This window comes from Ahaetulla prasina, chromosome 3 (genome assembly GCF_028640845.1).
Source record: "Ahaetulla prasina isolate Xishuangbanna chromosome 3, ASM2864084v1, whole genome shotgun sequence".
In the NCBI taxonomy this organism is placed as follows: domain Eukaryota; kingdom Metazoa; phylum Chordata; class Lepidosauria; order Squamata; family Colubridae; genus Ahaetulla; species Ahaetulla prasina.
The window spans coordinates 177,294,066-177,321,446 of NC_080541.1; the positions used below are offsets into that span (position 1 = coordinate 177,294,066).

Here is a 27,381-nt window from a genome sequence, read left to right on the forward strand (position 1 = left end):
TTAAAGTGTTTCAGATTTAATCAGTTGAGTCTAGTCCAAAATTATATTACTAGATCAGAAAAACAATACATAAAGCTGCCTGTCTTGTATACATCTCACACTGGCATCCTAAAACCAGCACAACTTCCAATAGGTCAGAAATTATTGGAGTCCTTCTTGAAGGAATCATAATAGATCATGTTTAGATCACATATTTCATCTTGTTCTTTTCTGTACATATAAAGTCTGCTGCAACCTTATACAGAGGTGTGTGCATATATTAAATGACAGGGTCAAACTAAGAAAATGGTGCTTATATTTTCAAAAGCTTGTTAAACCATCAATAGGAAGAAGTTTATTCCAATTATGTGTCAAACTTATAAAATTAATCAACAATTTTATTACAATGATTTAAGATAAAACAATTGCAGTTTGACTGGATGAGAGCAATAGACACATTTGCCAGAATAAAATAGGATATAATGATTAAAAGGGCTCTTAGAATTCTTACTGCCTGCTCAATTATAAGCAGACATATTAAAATCCTTTAAAAATCCTGTAAAACCATCTTTTAGATTTTGAAATGAATTAAACCAATCTGTAGATATACTCAGACATATTTGATTATGATGTGAATTCATTTTTAAGAATTCAGAAAGATTTTGAACAGTTCAAGTTACAGTTCAAAAATATTTTTAAAATCCATTGATACATATCATCTAGAGTTAATTTTCAATCTAAAAGCAGAAAAAAACTTAAGGAAAAGTCCCTATGCCTGTTGAACGAACCTTTGGCATCATGATTGTTTTAATATTGATACAGAAAAGCCTATTATATCTGGGACAGCAGTAACCTCCAGGTTAAGAGGTAAGAAAAGAGAGGGGGAATCTGTTTCGTACAAAAAACATTCATGGGGAATCAAAAGAATACTGACATAGAGAATGTATTGCCCAGAATGATTTTTGCTTAATACACAAGGGCCAAAAACAAAAGGCTGCCCATCTTGTTAGATAGCACAAAAACCATTTAAATAAATATTTGCGCAACATCTATTCAAGACCCAAAAGGAGACATGACACTTTTTAAAAGGCAGCAACTGAGAGCAGTAAGATATTCTCATGTACCATATAATTATCAATCTTACTTCCAAATTGGGGGGCAGTGTCCAATTGCAAATATTTCAAAAGTTGCTCCTTTGTACATATTTATATATTTTGTGCTTATGAAGAGAGCCAATCTCTATAATAATACATAAATTCTAAAGTAATACAGAAAGGAGATCAATACTGTATACTGAAATGTACATCTCTCCACCTTTTCTAGATTTCCTCCAAAATGCATTCAGGAACCTAATTAATAAAGGAAGGAGAATGTCAGAAAAGGCTTTGAGATTTTGTTCACCTGAACTTTGAAGAATTTTGCTTCTATAGATAGTCCTCAACTTACAATCACAATTAGGACTGGAATTTCTGTTGTAAGTTGGTACAGTCATAAAATGAATTGTGTGACTGGACCTATTTTACAACCATCTTACCATGGTCATTAAGTGAAACGTGGTCATTAAATGAGTCACAGTTAAGTGAACCTGGTTTCCATTTGACTTTGCTTGCTGGAAAATCACAAATCACAACCGTCATGTGACTGCAAAATGCTGCAACTCTATCCCACAAGCGCCTGAATTGTGATCACCTGACTGAAGGGGGTATGCAACAATTATAACTTTGAGGAGAGTTTGCAAGTCACTTTTTCTGAGGTTGTCATAACTCTGAACCACTTTTAAATGAACAGATGTAAATATAGGACTACCTATATGTTGTGTGAACTGTATGCAGCAAGATAAACAGATAAATAAAGGGAAGGAATACTACACTGTATTACAGTACAGTATTACAGTTTACTACAGTCTTCCCTGGAGCCTCTACCGTAGTAAACATGAGCACATTTGTCTTCCAAGATTAGATGATATGTGCATGTTCCAGGTACTATAAGCACAGACTACAAGGGCATGTTTATAACTGGACAAGTAGCTTTTCTTTTCTTGCAATGTATCTGGATGAAAATTGCCCCAATGACTGCATGGCAAAGAAATGAGACACCTCTTGAAAACGTATCCTCAACTTCCTTTTCTCTGTCCCACAAAAGATAAATCTAAATATACATGAGCCCTTCCATTAGTCTTACCTGTATAGGTTTGGGCAAAAACAGTGCAAAGCTTCCAAACGGAAATACCAATAATGCTGACCTCTGACATAATTTAATGACTATTCAAACTGGATTCAAATACCCCACAATTTGGGGTCACTGCCAGTGAGATGAAAGAATGCTAATTTCCCCAAGCAACCTTGTTGCAAACCTGGGCCCAATTTGTGGCCATTCCAAGCCAAACAGGAATGGGAATCTTTGTAGTCCCTTATTGCCTTAATCGAGGATATTTCCCAGGATTCTCTTGCCTGAGGAATGCACAGCGCTGAATGGCTCGAAACCTTTTCCTATTACATAGGCACAAACTATAACAATTAAACATATGAGTAAATAAGTCTCTGAATATAAAATAGGGACAAAAGCTTCAAAGGTTCAAGAAGCTGGGAATACAGAGAGTCAATCAATTTCACTCTCCATTCTTCAGCTCACTTAGCTCTGTTCTCAGAGGTGATGATTAAAAAAAAAGGAAGCGTGCTCATGACAAAAAAACAGGGTTATAAATATAAAAAGGAATTCATTGTCAAGCACCAGTAACATCACCAGTTTTGTGCAGGCAGGATGAGCTCAGAATTTTCCCCAGAAATAGACATTTAATCCAGGAAAAAAGGGGGAAAGTCATTTTTAGCACTGCGACTGTCTGGGCTACTCCTTGGATGGTAATGGAAAGTTATCTTTCTGGCAAAGAACAGTTTGTATTGAATGAAGAAACTCACAGCTAACAGCGAAGACATCGAAGCTGGTATGAACCAAATGCTTCACAAACTCAAAGATGCGCTCCCAAATGATAGCCTTGGAGTTTGCCAGGAAAGCCAAATCCATACCTTCAAGGTGCTATAGAGTCAGATAAGCTTATCTCATTTCTTTTTTTAAAAAAAGTGGGATATGAAGACTGTCTGTTTGGCTTCTGCTGTGCTGGAGTGCTAGGATCCATTTTTGGGGTGGTCACTGAAATCCTGCTGCAAGCTATTACTCCATAATGGCCCGGTACAGTGCAGGCTCGATGTAATCCTCACGATAACGCGAGTTGATCACCCTCTGTCTTTTTCTCTCTTGCTTGACTTCTTTCTCTGTGAAGATCTCTGTGAAGCGCATGTCAGAGGCAACAGACTGCAAAGCAAGTAAAGGCAAAATGTTAAAAGGACAATAGAGAAAACTGGACTGTAAGTGATAATGATTCTTCACAATTTTCCTCTTGCATAATAAAAATCATATTATTTTACTGGAAAACAACAGAGAGTAGATTTTGGGAATCTAACTATCAACTTTAGAGTAAATTACTGTAGATATACAACTCTTGAGACTGCAAGTGGCTGTTTATCATTAATCTACAAATTTGCAGAGTTCAATAATGGGCTCAACAAACAGTATTCTGAAAATCTATTTTTTCTTTCCTTTGAAATGGCTTTTGGAACCTTTAGTTTAATAATTTTATTATATCCTTGAAGCATCTGGAAGTGTCCTAGTGATGGAAGAAATGTTCCCTATGTGGGAACTGATGCTCTCTTGTGTGAGAAGAATTTTACCTATCAAAATCTATCACTGTTTGACTTACCAGCCTTGACTTAACTCTTTTAGGAAGTTCTTCATCAAGTGTATACACATCATCCCTTTTTGCCATTAGTTGGGATCCGTCTTCAAACTCCACCTAGAATCATAACAATCAGGTGGCTGTCAGATGAACATAAGCATCAATTGCTATTTCTGTATCATGCAATTCAGTACAGAATGTTTTTATGGAGCAGGATCCCAGCCAACTGGCAAACAATTTCATGTATTCATCATGAAGGAGTTGGCAGACCAGCTGCTAATAACAGAAGAGAATATCTAGAAACTAGTTTACAGTATATAGCCACAATTACAATGCATGAGAATTAACACCTCTTTACACAAATGTTAACATATCAATCAATATATCTTTTGGAACAATTACACATTATCTTGGCAGGCCAGAATACAACCTTCAGAGATTTCAGAACTCCCAAATTAACAATACACAGAGAGTTAAAAAGAGAGAAAATGAGAAGATCGATCCCATTTCTCTCACCTGGTACATCTGGATGATATGAGAAGCCACAAACGTAGCTCCGTAGACCTGTCCATCTGTCCATCTGACTTGAACAACTTCTCCTGGAGGTGGAGGACCAAGCTGGAGGCAATCTCGACTCTGTCCACATTGGAGAAAGTTTGAGAGATATAATCATCTACTGAACAGCAAACAGAAGAAACATTGCCTAAAATAATGGACCCTGGAGAAGCTTGACAATTGAGCTGGTAGATGGCAATGAGGAGAGCAGGAAAGTGTAAGTACAATTCTGTTAACATCAGGAGGTACTTGCAATGAGCTTAATCTTATAATCAGAACATTCCTGCCATGAACAGATTACAAGATGTACAAAACTAACCTTTATCTACAACTACTCGTTTGTTATACAGATATCTGTATGAAACATAAAACAAGTAAAAATCTGATAATAGAGTAGAACCTTCATCTGGAATTATTTTTTTCTCTAACAAAAGATTCTAAAAGGTACTGAAGAGAGGGAAGGAGAAAGGGAAGAGATTTCTAATTTAGGAGTCAAATAATCTATGCTATATTTAGCTTTGTATTATGCAACTGAAAAAATATTGTCTGGATGCTTTAGAGATTTGACCCACTTCAGCAATCTGAGACTTTTTGTTTCTTAGGACTGTATATTTTCTGGTGCAATGATTTTTGGTGCAAAGCATACCACAATATCTTCTGGATATAGATTATCACTGAAGGAGCCATCATCAAAGTTGACCTCATAAAATGTTTCCTTCGTCAGATTGATCACTTCACATTGATAGAAACGTCCATTCTTGTGCTTGCTTATCACAGGCTGTCCCACAGCAAGATCCTGTAGTCCAGCCTTAGCTCGCTGAAGGAATAAAGGAGCTATAATCAATGTTATATTCAAAAGATAAAACTCAATGGTTTAATTACATGAAATACTTTGAAGGTTGTGGAAAGTTGCACAAAATACAAGAGCTTCCTATGCATTATCTGGAAAGCACAGAAAGATTATTTTTACATTTCTTTTGAAAAGTTTTTTAATTTAAGATTTTTATTATGTCTTTATATTTTTATTGCTGATGCAAACTATATACCATCAACTTTTAATGTAGGTATAAATAGAAGGTTCAGTAATATTAACAATAGCGACAAAACTAGCAGTTGCTTTGAGCAGATAAACATTTTAAAATAAAGGACAAAGCAAGCATTTCCAGAATATGGTGTGTATGTGTGGGCCTCATGAACACTTTTACTACGGCCTTTCCAAACTGATTAAGAAATTCAAAAGTAATGTGTCAAGTACAAATGTTAAGGTAGGCTGAACCAAATATTAAGTCTCTATTACTTACCTCTGCTTGAGATGGAATTTTATGTCGAAAGCAGGTAATGAAGACCACAAATGGCCAGTCGTCTGGCTGCATCATAACTCCAGCTGCTTGAGCGCAGCTGACGTGGAAAGATGTAGGACAGCGGCCATGAGAGCACTGCACGCAACAACCCGCTATTCTCTTCCGCCTCTTCTTGCAGAACACACATTTCTGTGACAAGAATTTTTCAGACAAACCTGCATTCCATGTGTATTTCAATGGCACTTACAATCTGCTTCAATGGATAGGCATTTTTTTTTAAATTAATACTACTGTACAATCTTATGAAGAAAAAATACATGATGTTTAATTATCACACAATTACACTATATATGTACTATATTTTTCGGACTATAAGATGCACCTTTTTTCCTCAAAAAAGAGGGTGAAAATCTGAGTGCGTCTTATACTCTGAATGTAGCTCCGCCCAGCTTCTCAAATGGAGGTTTCAGAGGCTGAAAAAAGCATCAGAAAGGAATCTTCATCAAAGAAGGCTCCAAACATAGCTTCAGAAGCTTTTTTTCTGAAGCTGCTTTCAGAGGCAGAAAAAAAAGCAAAAAAAAAAAAAAAAAGGCAAGGCACAGAGCTTACAACCAAGGAACCTGTTGCTAAAATTCACCTGAAGCTGATCTACCTGCCAATCAGCTTTTTTCTTATTTTCCTCCCCAAAAACTAAGGTGCATCTTATACTCTGCTGAGTCTTATACTTCAAAAAATACGGTAATTATATTTCCCTGTAGATTCTTGTAGGGATTGTCTTGTCTTTATTTATATGCTAAAATATGTGACTATTGATGGGAAGTCTCTGTATTCTTCTTTTTGTACACAGTATATTACAACACATGTTGGGTAAAATCAAGGCCCTGAATGTTTTTGTATTTTCATCTTCCTTTACATAATAGGATACACTTTGTTGTATCTCTTGTGTTATTTAACATTTATTTATTTATTTATTTATTTATTTATTTATTTATTTAAATTTTTATACCGCCCTTCTCCCGAAGGACTCAGGGCGGTGTACAGCCAAAAATAAAAACAGCAAATATACAAAGTTAAAATATCAATTTAAAATACCTATTCAATAGTGGCCGAATTAAAACCGTCAGATTGACCTAACCTAAAATACCCCATATAAAATTACAAAGGATTAAAAATTAAAAAATTAAAATTTAAAAAATCAGTCCAGTCCTGCTTGAATAAATAAGTGAGTTAAGTGACATCTATATGAAAGAAGTTACTTAGGGTGAAGTCTCAATCTATGACTACTTTTCCCATGCATAATAGAATCATGCACTGTGACTGGCCTTTTTTACTGGATTATTGTACAGACAGCACACATGTAAGCTATGTGCCCTACATTATTAATATACAATTACTCAATTCTTCAAATAATTGCTAAATTACACCATTATTATACTGCATATGACGACTTTTTGGAATCTGTCACCTTCCAGATATGCTGGGCCCCAACTTCCATAATTTTTGGCCACTGTGACCTTTGCCCACCCAGTATTAAAATGAAATTTTGTCCAATACTTTTGAATGAGAACAAGTTGGTAAATGTATGTACGTTGCTATGTACAATCATCCAAAGTTTCACCACTTGCATTATCACAAATTATGTAATCTGAAAAGATTTTTTTCCTATGTTCTCAGGGTTCTGATTTAAGAATCTCATAAAATCATAGAATAAGCATGTATTAATCAATTCAAATTACCATTTATTTTCTTACCAGTCGGAAGCGTTGCAGTGGAATTTTGCTGACATCAACTGGACTACGCTGAGCAATGTTTATAAATTTGGCCTCCAGAACTGCCACAGCACACATAACATGAACCCATCTGAGAAAAATCAGAAGTTTACTTAAGTATTTAGTAAATGTTTGTTAAAAATTGGCTGCAGGATATAGATAATCAAAACTGATATTGGTAAAACAGCTCAAAAACATATATGCCCATAGTGTAAAGAATAGTAACCTTATGAACAATATGATCTCCTCCACTCTCAATACAGCAGCATCATGTATTTGAAAAACGTGATTTGCAAAAACATTCAGTACAAAAGCAGCCACATTCTCTGGAAGGCTCATGGCTGCTTCAAAGGTTCTCTACTACATGTATGAAGAGATAATAGACTATTGGCAATTTGGCTGTCTCTGCATGATACATATGTGTGTATCGACAGTCTTTGCAGCAGTTTATGAAAAGTTCATAGAATGTGGTTGCTTTCAGTATCTGAGGAGGGGATTTTTGCTTGCAACAATAGGCTTTGCAAAACATGAATGAATGATGAATATCATTTTGTATTTTGCACAACCATAGCTTCAACTAGCATTGCATCAGGCCAGGGAAACATCACTAAATTGTTGCTTAACAGAGTTGATGAGTCCAGGGGTCTTCCATACTTAATTATCACAAAAACTCACTTGTTATCATTGGCTTTTTGAAGTGCACCTCCACGAAGTGAGCATAAGCAGCAATCCTGACGGACAAAAGAAAATCACGTTTTATTTATTTATTATATCCTGCTTTTATTATTTTTATGTATTTTTACTCAAGGCAGCGGACATATTCAACACACTTTCCTTCCCTTATTTTCCCCACAAGAACTACCCTGTGAGGTGAGTTGGGCTGAGAGAAAGTGACTGGTCCAAAGTGATCCAGATGGCTTTCATGGCTAAGGTGGGACATGGTCTCCTGCTTTCTAGTTTGGTGCCTTAATCACTAGACCAAGATGGCTTTCATTTTGTTGAAATCACACCAATTAACACTGTATTATTATAGCACTACATTTTATACATTTTTTCTGAAATACATAAATATTCTGCAATGAGAACCATACAAGTTAAATAATTATTTTGTGCATTAATTGTTTTTGTCTTATAGAAGATACCGTAGAAGAAACTAAGCTGGTTCTCAGAAGTGGTACGCAAAGCCATCTCTCCAGGCATGCAAGCCATCGCCTGTTGTTCTACCTGGTTCCGGTGTGCTGGCCAGCTGGTCTTCATGCACATGGAGTGCTGGAAACCAGAAGAACAGCCACCTGGTGCACATGTACGTGCCAGGAAGGATGATCTTCTGGTTTCCGGCGTGTGCATGCGCACCGTCCAGCTGGTCTTCGTGTACACATGAATACTAGAAACTGGAAGACCAGGTGGCCAGTGTGCATGTGTGCGCCGGAAACCAGAAGATCATCTTCCTGGCACGCGCATGTGCATCGGGTGGCTGCTCTTCCGGTTTCCGGCATGCACACTGCATGGGACCCCCCGTTTTGGCACTCAGTGCTGAAAAGGTTCACCAACACTGCTCTATAGAAAACGAAAGGCTAGTGCTAGGCAGAATGTATTTTATTAAGTCCTGTTAGGGACACATATAACAGAAAACTATCCACACCTATGCGGAAGCGATGCTTAGATGGTTGTTGAAAAGCCTATTCTATCCTATCTGACAAGGTGATATTTCACCGGACATGCATGACAACAGAGTTGCACATAAATATGTCTGGAACATATAAGCCAAATAAACCTGGAAAACATCATCTCCTAGCAGTATTCCATTCCCTAAACTAAGTTTCTAAAACAATGAAAAACATTTTAAAAATTTAAAAAGTAATCTCAGTATCTGCATAAATGTTTGATTCAGAAGGGATTCAGGGAAACTACCTCCATGAGGGATTGCTAATTAAGCCAGCTTGAAGAGGAGATTTTAGTACCCCAGGACTAGATTCTGGAATACTGATGAATACATTTAATAATGGATAATACTGAATCAACCAAACTATTCATTTAAAATATTCCATGAAGTAAAGTCCTATCAGAAACTAGATCTTTTTTATATTTTAATGACTCTTTTTTATACAAATAAATCTATTTCAATAACTATTTCACAATTGCAAACTTTCCAATGCCACCAAACTAAGGCTCATGCATGAACACAAAAGAATTTTGGCAGACCTCTTCTAAAGCATTGGCTTTGCATCGAGAGCACTTCCAATCTTCAGTTGCCTTCTCAGGGGCTACTCCATAACAACCTACATAAAAAAAATAGAAGGTTTGTAGGCTACGCAATAAAAATCAGCAAAATTTCAATTTTCATATTCCTTCTTATTTTAACAAAATATCAATAATGAATTTATAGCCACAAAATAAATTTGACCGATCTTGTGAAGACCCACTTGAAACACATTCACAAAAAAGCAATACTGATCTATCCATAATCTGATCTGTCATTTAAATATATAAATTTCAAACCTGTGTTTCTTTAGTATTTACTCAAGCCATAAAAATGGTCATGATGAGTCAAATCTATTTCTGGGTCCTGCCAATTCAATGAATTTTAGAACAGAAAAAATGAACTCCAGTTGTTAACTATCACAGTGCCTTATGACTATGAGGTGTTTTTTTAAATTGTTTTAACGTATTAGTGATAGCCAAAGCATTAGGAAAGGAACTCATCCAACTTGCTTAGTAACTGGCATTCCACTGAGATTTTCCCCTCTGAATTCTTATATTGTGGGCTAGTTTTCCAGAGACAGTATCTTAATCTTCACATAGCATGAAAGTACCTTGATACTCAATTGCTTTGAAATTCATCAAATTTGGTACGCAACAAAATTTTGTCCCGATACTCATCATTTGTTTGGTACTCAACGTACAAGCTAGAACTTGTCGATGTTGCCTTGTAACTCATTACATTATTCCTTATGGGAAAAATTTGGTACTCATTGTTTTTTGCACTCATTATGCCTCCCGAATCAATTAATGTTGAGTACCAAGGCACTACTATATCTGGAAGGATATATTTTGTGTTTATTGCACTTTAATTGTAGTCTTCACCCATGGTATTTAAGATCATTTTGTTCATATGAATCTGATGGGCATTAAAGTGCAATTCCTTGACTTTTTTCTGTGCTCTTCCTTACAGGTAAAAATAAATAGAAATAAGCTACTCATGCTTACATTGTTTCTTTATAAAGTATGGGAAAATGGAGGGGTAAATAGTAATATTTTATTTTGGGTATCAATGGACAATCAGACCTAAGTTATACAGTACTCACTGGCATGGACCTGGACCTGACAGTGCTTGCATGTGATTAAAATACTGGTGCCATCTTCCTCCAGATATGGGGTAGACAGGCTGACATCTGTGCTACAACCAGTGGTAGTAAAACACATCTCAGGGATGAGAGGTTTAGTTCTCATCTTTCCATTAGTAGCATTTGGAACTGCTTGTAAGCTCTGACTTCCACAATCTGCCTGCCAATGAGAAATTACACATTTTAGAAAAGAACAACACTGATGAAATAAATATAAATATATGATCAGAAAAGCACTCCATTTTTGTTTGCATACTGAAAGAATTGAAATAAATATCATTTCACTATGTTACGCTTTAGGTACAATGATTCCAAATTCAATTTGATATTTTTCTTTCCAAAGAGATAACTATTTCCACAAAACAAATAATCAATAGATCCTTTTTTCATGTCAGAATAAAGTAAAAAAAATATGTTTGACAAAACTGATATAAAATAGTCCAAATCTTTGAAGATAAGTTACATACTATGTTCATCTCAGGCACATTTCTGCAAATATGCAGGGGATTGAGGGAGCCCCTCGTAGCTCCCATGTAACACCTCTCATACGCAGGCTGCACTGGGTTGCCGGTGGTCTTCCGGGTGCGCTTCAAGGTGTTGGTTATCACCTTTAAAGCGCTCCATGGCATTGGACCAGGATATTTACGGGACCACCTGCTGCCGACACTTACCTCCCATTGTCCGGTACGTCCAGTGCGCGCTCACAGGGAGGGCCTTCTTAGGGTGCCGTCGGCTAGTCAATGTCGGCTGGCGGCCCCCAGGGGAAGAGCGTTCTCTGTGGGGGCCCCGGCTCTATGGAATGAGCTGCTGGTGGGACTGCGTCTCCTCCCTGATCTCTGGACCATTAAATGCGAGCTGAAGACTTTCTTTTTTCACCAAGCGGGGCTGGCCTGATTGATTTTAATATGGGGGGGTTTAGCGGGTTTTTAATAGGGTTTTAGTTTCTGAAAAATTTTAGCTAATATTTTAAGTATACTGCGGTTGAATCAGATTTTTAAACTTGTTACAGTATTTTAATTTGTTTAGGATTTCTGTTGTTTTATTGGCTGTACACCGCCCTGAGTCTTCGGAGAAGGGCGGTATAAAAATATGAATAAATAAATAAACAAACAAACAAATAAATAAATAAATAAATATGACTCCAGCTCTAAGAATTTATTTTTTAAATATGCTATTCCTAATATAACAATTAATCAAAAATATTTTGGGTTTGTTTTAAGATTTCTTTGTTCTACTGAAGAACCAAAATATAAATTATAAATTCCCTAAATGTTTTAAATGGGTTAAAATATGACACTAAACAGTTTCTGTGTTGCATTATTTAGTGAGGAAAAAATGGAACAGTAAATCTTTTTGAAAAACTATTCACACCTTAACCACCATGCCATACAGACTCTCAAAAGGCCTTTCCCATCTGAGATGAATGTGAGAACTACTATGGCATACAGCATCCATTATTACCAGGCAGTTTCCCATCTATGTATTAACCAGGCTTCCGTAATCGAGCATTAGAATATGTATGGTTTATTTTTAAGAAAGCATGCATTTGTCAGGGTAATATGAAAGATGCTATAGGAAATCAGTCCTATTTACTATGGAAACATTGGAAGCAGGATTATTCTAACAATAATCAGTCTTAAAACTGAAATCACATTATTAACATGACGCTTCCAACATTTACACAAACCATATTCTATCAGTGTTTCTGTACTATACAGGCCAGGAGAAAAAATAATCTGCTTACCTGGTAGGTTTGGAAGAGCGTGCACACTGCACAATAGGGAGCCTGCTGAGCCATAGCGATATTATACTCCTTTTCCGCTTCAAAGTTTGGAGGACGATTCTGCCACAGTTGACTGAGAGGCTTCGCCCATGCTTCCATCTCTTCAGTTTCTTCTTCAGGCGTCAACTGCTCTGACATTTCTGCAGTAAGAATCACACCATCGATCAAAATTTAGATAAACCATTTCCCCTTTTCTGCAGGCTGTCAAAAGAATAACAGATTTAAACTATTGGAAAGGTAATAATGTTCCTCATTTTTCAGCCATGCCTGCCAATGCTATGTCTCTACTAGCAACCTTTACAGTGTACAAACGTTCAGCTCCCCACATGGCTGCTAAGCCCATACAATTTGTGAGACCATTCATTTGGAAATAATACACAACCTCACCACATGCTAGTAAGATTATGCTTAAAATCTTACAAGCTAGGCTCCAGCAGTACGTGGATCGAGAACTACCAGAAGTACAGGCAGGATTTTGAAGAGGCAGAGGAACTAGAGATCAAATTGTCAGCATATGCTGGATCATGGAGAAAGCTACTTCTGCTTCATTGACTATGCTAAAGCCTTTGATTGTATGGATCACAACAAATTGTGGCAAGTTCTTAAGGAGATGGGAGTACCAGACCATCTTATTTGTCTCTTGAGAAACCTGTATGTGGGTCAAGAAGCAACAGTGAGAACTGGACACGGAACCACTGATTGGTTCAAAATTGGGAAAGGAGTCGGCAAGGCTGTATACTATCGCCCTGCCTATTTAACTTATATGCAGAGCACATCATGAGAAAGGCAGGGCTAGATGAATCAAAAGTTGGAATTAAGATTGCCGGGAGAAATATCAACAACCTCAGATATGCATATGATACCACTCTAATGGCAGAAAGCGAAGAGGAATTAAAGAGCCTCTTGATGCGGGTGAAGGAGGAGAGTGCAAAAGTTGGCTTGAAACTCAACATTAAGAAAACTAAGATCATGGCATCCGGCCCTTTCAATTCCTGGCAGATAGATGGGGAAGAAATGGAGGTAGTGACAGATTTTATTTTCCTAGGCTCCAAGATCAACGTAGATGAGGACTGCAGCCAAGAAATTAAAAGCTGCATGCTCCTGGGGAGGAAAACTATGGCAAATCTAGATAGCATACTCAAAAGCAGAGACATCACCCTGCCAACAAAAGTGCGTATAGTCAAGGCTATCGTTTTCTGTTGCAATGTATGGCTGTGAAAATTAGACCATAAGAAAGGCTGGGCGCCAGAGGCCTTTGAACTCTGGTGCTGGAGAAGACTTCTGCAAGTCCCTTGGACTGCAAGGCGATCAGTCAGGGTTGATCTCCTAGAGATCAATCCTGACTGCCCTTTAGAAGGCCAGATCCTGAAGATGAAACTGAAATACTTTGGCCACCTAATGAGAAGGAAGAACTCACTGAAGAAGAGCCTAATGCTGGGAAAGATTGAGGGCAAAAGAAGAATGGGACAACAGAACGAGGTGGCTGGATAGAATCACTGAAGCAATAGACATGAGCTTAAATGGACTTTAGAGGATGGTAGAGGACAGGAAGGCCTGGAGGAATGTTGTCCATGGGGTCGCGATTGGTCAGACACAACTTCACAACTAACAACAACACAACCTCACAATTATAAAATTATATTTGAAATATGTACTCTTTTTCTTTTGCCTTAGAGATCAAAGTGCTGTAGCTGAAAATTCAGCATCAAAGTGTATCAAGTTCACACTGCCAAGTATACAACCTTCAAAAATTGTGAATCAGACTGTGATTAATGTATTCAGGTATATGTTATACAAGTGATTGCTTTAAAGATGTAAAGGATGAGTTTAGGCATCCAAAGATGCTTATTGCTACAGGCAGTCCTTGACTTACGATCATTCATTTAGTGACCATTCAAAGCTACAACGGCACTGAAAAAAGGGACTTGTGACCAGTTTCCATACTTACAACCACTGCAGCATTCCCCATGGTCACATAATCAAAATTCAGTTGCTTCGTAAGGGGCATGTATTTATGATGGTTGCAGTGTCACAGGGTCATGTGATCACCTTTTGCAACCTTCTGACAACTAAAATCAGATTCACTTAACAACTGTGTTTCTAACTTAACAGCTATGGCAAGACAGATTATAAAATGGGGGAAACTGTGTTGCTTAGCAACAGAAATTTTCAGCGGTAAGTCAAGGACTAGCTGTAGTTCAGTATCACAATTGGGCAAACACCTCTATTACAAAAAAAGGAAAAAATTTAGAACCTACCATCATCACTAAGGCCATCTTTAACCAAGAGTGGGTGATGACGTGGGAGTTTGGTCAAGGGCTGGCGACGACCTTTTGATTGCTTACGATCCTTTACAGATCTGATGTAATCCTTTGCCATCTGCAGAAATCAAGACAGGGTCAGAGAGACAGCTTGGTCTAGTGGTTAAGGCAACATGCTAGAAAAGCAGGAGACCATGAGTTCAAGTCCCACCTTAGCCATGAAAGCCAGCTAGATGACATTGGGCTAGTCAATCTTTCTCATCCCCAACTCACCTCACAGGGTTGTTGTTGTGTGAAAAATAGGAGGAGGATGGTATGTTAGGTATGTTTGCTGCCTTGAATTATTTTTTTATTTGTAAAAATAATAAAAACGGGATACAAATAAATATATAAATAAAAACTGTAACCACAACTTTATAGTAATACTGTATAGTACTACTGGATGAATTCAAAAACTGAAAAATTACTTGTACTTTTTGCACTGCTTAAGCTCCAGGGTATGCAAGATGTGTATTATGGATAAAATAGTGTATTTCAGTATGCAGAACTACATCGACAATAAATTTACTTGGCATCTAATGCAGCAAATACAGTCCTAGAAATATTTCTTGCAAATTGCACATCAGCTGATAAGGTTGCAAGAAAGTGAAAATCAGATAGAAGATTAGATATTACAATATTCTATGATAAGTGTTTATTGAGAACCCATCCTATATATTGCTTTATCATTCAACTGTATCCCAAGCATGCTAACAAGATAGATTGTAAGTATACCCTCTGATATAACCTTACTTTTGCAAGCTCTTGTTCATCCACACAAGCTGTGGAACTGGTTTTCTTCCTGGAAGGCTGTTCAATCTCCATGACATTCACCTCTTCCTTAGCATAACTATGAACTGTGAGCACCTCACTTTGCTCAACCAACTGCCTAGAAAGATCAGGGGGTTCAGAATCTGAAGAGCCAGAACAAAAAGATGAGCTAGACTGAAAGCTGGAGACTGGGCTTGGTTTCATGGTAGATTGAGTCAAAACTGAAGACACAGAATGTGAAATGGAAAGATCTAGAACAGCTGCTTCTGGTTCCTCTTCCTCTTCCTCTTCTTCTTCCTCCTCATCTAGTTTAACATTTTTCAGTTCTTCAAATTTTACTTCAGAGGCATCTGCATACTCTGCATCAAAAACAATATTTGAAATTCTTTAGTAATTGCTGCCAAATAAAATGCTCTATATTATTAAAGCCTAAAAATTAATTTGAAACTAGGACTTCAAGATGGGAAATATTAAATGGCCCAGTCTAGCTAGAAGTTTAATGTATTTTTTTAAAAATACTCCTATAATTTGAATTTCCTCTATAACTTCATTAACACATAACACAATGTCATACCTTTAATTTCTCACTAATCAGGCATTTACTCAATTTTTAGATTTTTCGTTAACTTATTTGCTCCAATCCTGCTCTTTGGTGTTGTGTTCAGTTTCTGAAACACATTTCCAAATCTTTTCAAGTTAAAAAAACCCAAAAAATTAAAATATTCTAATGATTTCGTATTTTATTTCATAACTGAAAGTCTTGTGGCTTCCATAAAAGTCCTTGAGCCATTTTTGGATAAATGTCTCCAATTCTGGAAGCTACTTCTCATTTTTGGAATTTCTTCTGTTTTACTGACACAATTCTGTTAGTTTCTTATTTTATGCTGCTAAAGTCAAAAGAACATTACTTTAAGAAATTCATCTCAAACCTTTGCAGATGCCCCAATTTCTTGAGCATATCTTTCGTATTCCTAATGAGGCATTATATCAGTTTTCAAACTGATATTTTGCTCCCAATGTTTTTATGTCTGTTGAAAGCAGAAGTTGGGTTAATGCATCACACTAAACCTCACATAGATGGGAAACTAGGCTAAAACTAAACAAATTTCATTATGGCTAGGCCATAATAAAGTTCCAATGAGATAGACCACCATAAACAGTACCATCCAAGAAGTTACCTGGAGGTGCAAGGCCTTCATCCCCTTGTTGTACAGGCTCTCTAGCAGGTCCAACTGGAGGGGCTGCTTCCTCCATCTCAAACTGTATTGGGACCACCTCCTCCTTGGGAAAGGACTCACTTTGGCTCACTTCATGAGGAACTTCTAAGCAGACTCTGTGCCGCTTGCTTCCAATGCGATGCTTTGGGACACTGCAAAAAGAAATAACCATGTCATCTTTTAAATCAGAAACATTCAACCCGCAGCCTATGGGCAGCATTCAACCATAGATAGCTAGCAATGCAACAAGATTGTAAACTTCTAACATTATTATGTGATTTATATACAGGACATTAACCCTATTATATATTTTATATGCGACTGAAGATAATTCCTCATAATTCAATGCGGCCCAGACACCAAAAGGTTGGACACTCATGTTTTAAACAGAACCGAACACAACTTTAATATCAGATTGCTCTCTCTGAAAAATCAATTGGTTTTATGACTTTTCTGAAGTACCTGAGAAAGCACAGCTCTAAAAAGAGATATATTTACCACTAGAAGAAAAAATAAAAAAATATTGGAAAAAATATTTCTCATCTCATCTTGTCAAAAAATGACAGAATACACAAGCTTTCTAATCATATTAATATGTGAAAATGGTTTCTTCTCAGTTGTAAGAAATCACATTTAACCCAAGGATCCAAATAAAACATACTTGCTATTAGATAATAAATATTTCAAACACAAAGTAGCTATCATTAATATAAATTTACAACAGATCAGAAGACAGTTATTTAACCTAAGGCAAGTCAGAAAAACTCTCTGAAATGCTTTATCCAATTTTTTGGTGAACAGACTGGTTCCAACCATTAATTTAATTTCTATTCCACAGCCTACAGACAATTAAAAATCACATATCCATTTCTAAAATTTACTGAATTTGGTTATTAAACAAAACAAGGAGAAAGGGAGAAGAAACAAGTCCCAATGTAATTGGCAGCCACTTAACATGGACAATAGAAGAAGCTCCATAGATGGAACTGATTAATAAGTGAGTTATTAATAAGTGAGTGACACTGGCTAAGTCATGATTTATGGGGGGGGGGGGAAGAAAACATACCTTTTTTTCTCCATATCTTCATCTGTTTTGCATTCTTCCTCTGTTTCAGTTTCTTCAGGGCACAGCTTCTCATTCTTAACTTTTTGAAGGAGTTCACCTTTAAAGAACTCAGATGCTTCTGGTGTAGGAAGAGTATGATCAATGGCTGTCACATCTTTCCCAACTTTCCAGAGCTTGTAACGATCAGGCTGATATTTCCTCACAAAGACATCCATGGAGATTTTGACCATGTCCTTTCGGCAGGAGCACTGCATGGAATAACAAAACAGCTTAGGCCACTTACGTTTTCATTTCAATTCAGTATTAACTTCACTCTGCAACTATGCCTCCTTATGAGAGCACTTCCTAGTAAGAATGGTGACCTCAAACATTGGAGGCTAAAAGTAATTACCTGGAAAAAGGGAGAGGAGAACAAAACAATAGGTATTTAATATGTTTGATATCACCAGATACTTTCTGACAAAGCATTTGTTGTTGAATTGAGTACTTTGAAATATTATTAATAAATAAATAAAACAACAATGCACAGAGTAGCCTCTAGAAAACTAAGGCTACAGCTTTATGTCTGAAACAGACATGAACCTGATGAATTAACAGAAAAAACATTAGGGAGTCATTAAAAATAGGGTATAGGAAAGCTAACACATCTGAAAAATATGAGAACTAAACAAGTATTATCCTATTTCCATTTCACAAGCCTTACTGTTTAAATATCTAATGGGAAAAAAAGTATCTTAAGAATTGTACAAAGAGGCATACCTTATCTAACTAAATATTTATGGATGTCCACCATGACATCTATTTAAAAAAACAGTAGTCCTACATAGCTAATCAGAGAGTTCTACATTTCTCCATCTGAAATCTTTTTTCCTTAAACTGTCTTAGAGGCTTTATTTGTATGAATTAATACATTTTTATGGATGTCCAAAATTAAAATGGCAAGATCTACTTCATAGCACATGTTTAGCAGCAAAAGGTTGTTAAGATATAGAATGCATTCCATCAACCATAAAATATTAAATTGATATTAATCTATAATTCTGTTTGATAAACATTTAGGAATAAGAAATAATTCTTACTAAAATAGACTGCTTTCCATACTCAATCCAACGAAGTGTGGCAAAATTAGTAGATTCAGCGCAGTTGAAGCCATGATTAAAACCAGCATGATATCCATAAGGAAAAGTTATCATGAATTCACCTGCTTCCTGAGTCACCTGAAAGAGAAGCAATCAGTATGGATTTCTAATTTATATAAACTCTAAAATTCATTTGATAATTGTTTTATAATTTTCAGTACTACCAAGCTGGAAAGAGCCCATATTTCTAGCTTTTTCTAAGAATGGAAATATATCCCAGTGAATTAAAAAAAATTATCCTTGAAATTTACAGATTATCTATAAATTATGTGAAAAAAAATATACACAGGAATATTCTCAGTGTGAAGAAGAAATGACACTATTCCTGGTTTTTTTTTTTTAATTCTCTCTCTCTCTTCCCACATTCTCAGTTTTCATTGGCTGTTTCAGAGCGCTCCCCACACTCAAGATTTTTTCTCTAAAGATGTTCTGAGTATCTGTAAAAACAGGAAGGGGTGTTCTAAACTGATATCTCCCTACTGTATGCAACTATTGAAAAGTTAGAGGTGAAAACAAAATATAGGATGTTTTCCAATCTGCCTTTTTATTTTCAGTTCCTATAATCTTATAAGAATATCTGCCTTCCTAGATTTGTGTAAAATGCCATCAATTTTTCCTTACTTTGTCAAATGGGATGCCATATTTCTTCAATATTGATGGTGAGATCAAGGTCATTTTGTGACGGAGAAAAGCTTCACAACTCTGAGCACTTCCAGGAAAGAATCCTATTTAAGAAACAGATATCCAGCAAGTATTGTTGAAGTATTGTTGACTGTACAACATTCTTTGAACGACGAATTGAATACTTTGGTATGGCTTTTTCCAAGATTGACAACGCATGAAAGATAAAGTAATTACAAAGCTTTGAGGCAACTTTCAGACAAAAGTTCCAAATGGAGAAAAGAGAAGTTCACTTTTCTTATTCCCTCTTAACACATAATAAAGCATCAGAGATATTTTTAAAAAATAAAGTCTTCATTATTTTTTTCACATGAAGAGAGAGCTTTAAGAAAGTTCTTACGTCCTGAAATTCAGTAAGTATTATATTTGTTGGACTTTTATAAATAAAATTAAATAATGGAACAAGATTTCCATAATTTTTTAAAAATATTGCTGTTATTTTACATGTAGTTCTTGACTTACGACCACAATTGGGACCAGATATTCAGTTGCCATGCAAGGCAGGTATTAAGTGAGTCATGCCCAATTTTATCACTTTTTTGGCACAATTAAGTGACTCACACAATTATTAAGAGAATCTGGCTTTTCCCATTGACTTTGCTTGTCCAAAGACCCCTGGAAAAATTGCAAAGGGCAATCATGTGACCCTGGGATGTTGCGACTTTGTAAATATATTCTGATGCCAAGTGTCCAATTTTTGATTATACGACCACGGGTATGCTGTAACAATCGTTAAGAGCAAGAACTGGTCTTAAGTCTCTTTTTTTCAATACCATTGTAACGTCAGTCACTAAATGAATGGTTATAAATCCAGAATTACCTGTAGTAAAGTCAGATTAGGATTACAATTAAGTTTAAAATAAAAAAAACAGCTGTCACTGTTCTTTAGAAACTATACAGACTGATTTAGAGAGAGGATGTTACCTTTAGCAAGACGTTCCAATCGCTTCCCATGCTCTGGAGGAATAGAGTACCTGTGATTGCAAATAAACAAATTACAAATATAATCACAAAAAAAATAAACTGCTTTAGGCTTATGTTATATAACAATGCTGATATATAATAAGCAAGTTTTATCATTTATCATTTCCCATCATTCCTATACTTTAGCTTCTTGTTAAATAAGCTTCTTGTTAAATATGATCCTCAATTAAAAACGGATGCACATCTTGATACAGACACACCTGTACACACATACACACACGATATCTCACCAGGACTTGGGTTCCCCAAAATGCAGATAATTTATACTGTACAGGTCCATGTCCTCCGTGTGCCAGGCAAAGGAAGTTTTCCACATCCCAAAGTAGAGATAAGGTGTATTCACTCCCTCAATGGTAATACCACTTTCATTTTCTACTATATCCAAAATTGTATTCAGATGACCAATATTCCACTCATCTACGTGCTAAAAATAGATTAAACACATTTTTTTAAAAAAGCAATAAGCTAGTAACATATATTCCAATATCTATATAAAAAAATCACTGAGGGTACTCAAAGAATTTTATTTTATGAATATTGTAGATTAATTTTGCCTCATATATTCCATCCATATGAGGTAAAGGTTCCCCTCGCACATACATGCTAGTCGTTGCTGATTCTAGGGGGCGGTGCTCATCTCTGTTTCGAAGCCGAAGAGCCAGCGCTGTCCGAAGATGTCTCCGTGGTCATGTGGCCGGCATGACTCAACACCAAAGGCGCACGGAACGCTGTTACTTTCTCACCAAAGGTGGTCCCTATTTTTTCTACTTGCATTTTTATGTGCTTTCGAAACTGGTAGGTTGGCAGAAGCTGGGACAAGTAACGGGAACTCACCCTGTTACACGGCAGCACTAGGGATTCGAACCACCGAGCTGCCGACCTTTCGATTGACAAGCTCAACATCCTAGCCCCTATTCCATCCATATACACATTACACATACATATTTCAATTTTCAGGGGTCAGCCTAGGAAATTCAATAACACTGATGCTGAAAACGTTGATAAATCTTGAATCAATGCAAAAAAAAAAAAAAGTTAACACTAACAGATAGGGATGCTTTTAATTATGTCTCATTATTCTTCTTTTACCTTGTCATAGAGTGTGCCATTAACATCTGCCCCATAGATGGGAGCATTGAAAGTGAGATTCTTCCAGTACTTGCGTTCAAGATCTTCAAAATCTGTATACCGAGGAGTGCAGTACCTAAGGGAGCACAGGTTCACTGTCTTAATATAACTTGTCCATTCACTTTCTTTATTCACTGACAAATGTCATGAATTATCACCGATTTTAAATTAAATTTAAATTACATTACTGTAGACAAGCATCCTAGAAATCAGAATTTAAGAAGATATTCATGTACAAACATCCTAGATGAACGAGCCAGAGTCAACTTTTCTATCATTTAAAATTTCTAATAGAATTAACTAAGACTTCAACTATATCATGCTCAAAGGCTGAAATTGTTCACATATAAAGATACTGTAACTTTTACCAATATTATTTTAATGTAATTTCATTCTCTTGGTTTTAGTAAAGGCGGACAGCAAAAATAGGTGTCAGGCCAGCAGTATCTTATAGAAATCCGTTTAAAAAACGAGATTTTGATCTAGAAACTATCACACACATATGGAGCTTCTCAGAGATGACCTATTCAAATATTTGCTATTGAAATAGTGCAGTCCATTCATAAAAAAATTTCTTTGGAGTTCTAAAAGTAAGATACAGAAGCAAGTATTCTCAAGAAATTATATTCCAATTTGGAATAAATGTATGCCAACTGACATGGACGTTGCTATATTAAGATGCTTTTAGATTCAACCATTACAAACACATTTATATAAATACAGATATTTAGAATCTTTCATGTTCAGATCATCTTTTCTTACTTGTCACTATTTGCTATCCTCCTGAATTCTCGGACTGACATAGCTTTCTTCTGGATGTTATACTGAGTGAAGAGGCCTGACTGGCCAGTAACCACTTGTTGAATGGGAGCAGGGATGACCAGATCATCAATATCATCATACCAACTGCGTGGCTTCCATTCCTTAGGAGGAACAATCTAGAAATTGTAATTTTTATTGAGTAATTAATTTGAAAACTCAGCACAAGAATAGACCATTCAAAGGCTATATAAAAATATAATACTTCAAATAGACTGACTTTTCAGCTACATTCAGTAGCAGAATTATGCCTCAGCATCATATAGGAATAATCCACAAACAACATTATTAATGCTAGACTAGAAGTTGGCATTTTATAAAATTAAGCACAAGGTAAATTATTATTTATTTATTTATTTATTATTCATACTTTTATACCGCCCTAGCTCCCTAGGGACTCAGGGCGGTTTACAGCCATCTAAAAAAACATATATATATACAGGGTAAAACATTAATTTAAAAAACTTATTACATAGGCCGAATATTTAAAATAGAGATATAAATAATAAAACCCATTTAAAACCAAATTTAAAATTTAAACATTTAAAAATTTTAAATTCTAGTCCAGTCCTGCGCAGATAAGTAGATGTGTCTTAAGCTCGCGGCGGAAGGTTCGAAGGTCAGGAAGTTGGCAAAGTCCTGGGGGAAGCTCGTTCCAAAGAGTGGGGGCCCCCACAGAAAAGGCCCTTCCCCTGGGTGTCGCCAGTCGGCACTGCCTGGCCGACGGCACCCTGAGGAGTCCCTCTCTGTGAGAGCGCACGGGTCGGTGAGAGGCATTCGGTGGCAGCAGACGGTCCCGTAAGTAGCCCGGCCCTATGCCATGGAGCGCTTTGAAGATCATTACCAAAACCTTGAAGCGCACCCGGAAGGCCACAGGCAGCCAGTGCAGTCTGCGCAGGAGAGGTGTTACGTGGGAGCCACGAGGGGCTCCCTCTATCACCCGCGCAGCCGCATTCTGAACTACCTGGAGTCTCCGGGTGCTCCTCAAGGGGAGCCCCATGTAGAGAGCATTGCAGTAATCCAGACGAGATGTCACGAGAGCATGAGTGACCATGCATAGGGCATCCCGGTCTAGAAAGGGGCGCAACTGGCGAACCAGGCGAACCTGGTGAAAAGCTCTCCTGGAGACGGCCGCCAAATGGTCTTCGAAAGACAGCCGTCCATCCAGGAGGACGCCCAAGTTACGCACCCTCTCCATTGGGGCCAATGACTCGCCCCCAACAGTCAGCCGTGGCTGCAGCTGACTGTACCAGGATGCCGGCATCCACAGCCACTCTGTCTTGGAGGGATTGAGCTTGAGCCTGTTTCTCCCCATCCAGACCCGTATGGCTTCCAGACACCGGGACAACATCTCAATAGCTTCGTTGGGGTGGTCCGGTGTGGAAAAGTACAGCTGAGTGTCGTCAGCGTACAGCTGGTACCTCACACCGAAACCACTGATGATCTCACCCAGCGGCTTCATATAGATGTTGAACAAGAGGGGCGAGAGAATCGACCCCTGAGGCACCCCACAATTAATATTCATAATCAAGAAATCTGTTTCAAATCGTTATCGTGTATTTGGCTCAGTGATTAATTTGGAGGTATATATGCCAAAATGACTCCTGGTTTACTGAAGATCCAAAATTAATTACATACAAAGGAAAATGCCTACTTAAATGGTACATGATCTTTTTACTGCAAACAATAAGTGTATGCAAATTCTTTGAAAGCAATGTTCCACAATGTGTTAATGTATTTTCTTATATCTTTGAAACAATAAAGCATCCAAGGCAGGCTTTGCTTACTGACTATACATCAGTGGTGGGTTTCACTTACCTTTGCTACTGGTTTGCTAGCGCATGTGTGCTCACTTCACTTTTGCATGTGACTTCTGTGCATGCACAGAGGGTATTTGATGACGATAGAGGCAGAATCTCCCGCCACTATCCGTTTGCCCGAACTGGGGCGAACCGGTAGCAACCCACCATTGCTACACATATACATTCTTACTGAAAAAGATGCAGCTGCTTTATTGATTCAACAGAGATGCCTTGCATGTGCTACCTAGTGTTGTGAAGCACAACTTTCAACAATTGGCACAGATCTAATGAACAATTAATATTACTGCAGTTTTCTTTTTAGAATTCTGCATATCCAAAGTAATAGATCGGTTGGTTTAGAAATTAATCCTCATGATCATGTATACCATAAAAATAAAACTTTTAAAAAAGTTACACGGGTCTCCCAGAAACATAAGGCTTCATTTTAAATCCTATGTCAACAATTAGTTAAAATAATGTGCAACGAAAGAAAAATCTAGAACTTCAGAATTTTCATTATATGTTTGATTTTTCCCAGCAAAAATGAGTCCAATTCGTCATCAATGGGATCTAATAAAACCTCACAATTCAACCTGTTCATTTGTATGCTGATTACCAACCAAATATGTTACATTTTTCTGAATCAAATTTAATTATACTAAATATGAATGAATAAATTGCAGCATTATCATCACTGTTCCCACCCGTTCTTACCTTTGCTAATCCAGCTCTATGGGCTCCTTGAGACTCTATATAGGCAATATAGCGGCTGAAATTTTTAAATTCTTCCACAGTTGGATGGAATGTCATTATTCTGGCACTTGGATTTAGGTTCTCCAATTCGGACCCCATGGTTTTTCCCCACAATCTTTCTTCTCATATGTGAACCAGGAGAACTACTGCACTAATACAAATAATTATAAGGATAACAAATTAGTAAATATTATGCAGACTTATTGAGCACACAATAAAGAATGAGGAATAGCATCAAAATATGTCCACTTTCTTAATTAAAACTATATCAAATCCAATCCTTCCAGATTTTTGTTGTGACTATTTTACACCTCTATTCTCCTAAATATGAATTTCACACTCAGATTTAGAGAAGAAATCCAGTAAACTACATGTACCAATTATATTATTGATTAAAAAAAAGCCTCAACCTTAAATAACAGAAATAATTTGACACTAGTTACAGAGTAAGTCTCAATAGCCATTGATAAATCTAAATCCACCAATGTGAACTTCTCTTGATAAAAAGTTCTGACTTAGTAATATCCCTTTTCCTCTTCTTGGAGGCTAGCTTCATATTAAAGAGAATAAGTTTGTTTTCCATAGAGAAAAGCAAGTTCCTACTCTGAAATCTGTTTAAGACAGCAAGTATCCCAGATAACTATCCTGTTAAATGATTATCACTTAGACCTATCCAGGTCCTGCATCTTCTCCCACAGCCAACTGAGGCCACAAATATTTGTTTCTAAAAAGAATGCTTCTCCATAATGTCCTTGCTTACTAGGCCTTCAAGAGAAATGTAGAAAAGAAAGGTGACAGATAAAACTAAAATTAATTTATGTGGCTTTGTTTATTGCAATAGAGGAGCTAAGAGGGGATTGGAATTTTTTGAAAACTGGAAATAAGGAAAAAAGGATTATCAGGGTTTCCCCAAAATTCTTTGTAATCTTTTCCTTCCCATTTTTTTCCTTTCAATTTATCTGGTTCTAAATACCTCAACTCATCTGTATGATGTTAAAAGCAGTTGTATTTCTTTACCTAGTGTTCCAAGAGCCCCAACATTTAGAGGTGGTGTTCCCCCCACCAAATTCTTCCATTTTATTTCCCTACCCTCTCTCTTCTGTACCGGCCCTCATTCAATTCCTTTCTCCGTTTGTCGTTTTTCTTTACCAGGCGCTGGTGCTGGACCAGAAAAATGTGTTATCTAAGGACCGTCTTTGTGCTAAATGAAGAGGAGAGGAGAGAAGAGCTTGTTTCGTCTCAAAATTTCGAAACTGTTCCTCGAAGTTCTTTCGCCTATTGTGATGCTAGCCCTCTTTTAGACACGGATCGCCCGGAGCGAGCTCCGGCGGGCAACAGCTGATCCTGGCATCCCTTGCTCCCTTGTGGCTGGGAAGAGGCACGGAGGAAGCGACCCAGATCGACCTCCTCTCAGAAAAGAGCCCAGAAGGCCCGGCGTTAACATAGCAACTTTCGAGCCCTCAACGTTTCCCTGGATGGAAGGGCGCTGAAATACGGAGAGCATCCACCTCTCATCTCCATCCCTTCCCCGGCTTCAAGGAAGTCCACCCACCCTTCGGTTTTCGATTCTCCACAGCGCGATCCAGGTCGACCGAGGAGCCCCGCCCGGATGAGGTTTTCCTTCCTCCCTGTCCATAACACTCCGGGACTTAACTCTTCCCCACGATCTCCCTTTACCGCATTTTCACTCACCGAAGGCCTCACAGGACCCACCTGCACTTCTGACAGGGCCCGAAATAGAGTTCTGTATTAGCTTGGGGCCAACCCCGTCTTGTGTCCCGCCTCTCACGGTCACGTTCTTGACGTTTCCCGGCCACGATCCAATCCCCAAGAGTTCCCGCATCCGTTTTAGCGTCTCATGGGTTACGGGAAGTGCCAATCACGCCCCTTGCATTCGTTTCGTAAGCGTCGCGACGGCGGATCGAATGAGGACTCCCCGCTGCGAAAGTAGTTCCGTAGCGATGCACGGATTGAGCGCGACGCGGTTACGCCTCTATGCGTTTTAAACGATGTTAGACGGATCCCTCCGCTGGAGTTGCTTAGTCGTCTCTTTCTCTCGGCATTTTACCCTTTTATTTTAATTCGCCGTTCCCGTTTCCCTCCGTTTCCCAAGTTTCGCATAATTATTGCTCAGGTCCAGTCAGTAAGAAGTGCCTGAACTGGTCAACCAATCAGTGAGAAAGGATCGGTGTTACTAAGCAGATATTGTTTTGATTAGAGTTAGAAGGGGCGGCTAGAAAAAGCGAGAATGGAGAATGGA

General features: G+C 37.5%; 1 protein-coding gene across 9 annotated transcripts; it reads right to left on the reverse strand.

Annotated features, from left to right (window-relative positions):
* Positions 1–26,910, reverse strand: KDM4A (lysine demethylase 4A). 9 transcript variants are annotated; one of them, XM_058176346.1, is made up of 23 exons: positions 26,814–26,867; positions 26,211–26,322; positions 25,083–25,267; positions 22,510–22,685; positions 21,709–21,823; positions 20,850–21,043; positions 20,560–20,609; positions 19,576–19,679; positions 18,895–19,032; positions 17,816–18,063; positions 16,711–16,901; positions 15,515–15,891; positions 14,720–14,840; positions 12,423–12,601; positions 10,640–10,838; positions 9,537–9,613; positions 8,010–8,065; positions 7,317–7,425; positions 5,566–5,754; positions 4,911–5,081; positions 4,226–4,345; positions 3,734–3,826; positions 1–3,288 (listed from the first exon to the last, which is right to left on the reverse strand). In XM_058176346.1, exons 3-23 carry the CDS (start codon positions 25,218–25,220, stop codon positions 3,148–3,150), a joined length of 3,186 nt encoding a protein of 1,061 aa, XP_058032329.1. In that variant the 5' UTR covers positions 25,221–25,267; positions 26,211–26,322; positions 26,814–26,867; the 3' UTR covers positions 1–3,147. The 9 variants fall into 9 exon arrangements, with proteins under 9 accessions (XP_058032329.1, XP_058032332.1, XP_058032330.1 ...); XM_058176349.1 differs by having other exon boundaries at positions 25,083–25,272; XM_058176347.1 differs by lacking the exon at positions 26,211–26,322 and having other exon boundaries at positions 26,814–26,910.
* Positions 26,911–27,381: the final 471 nt, after the last annotated feature.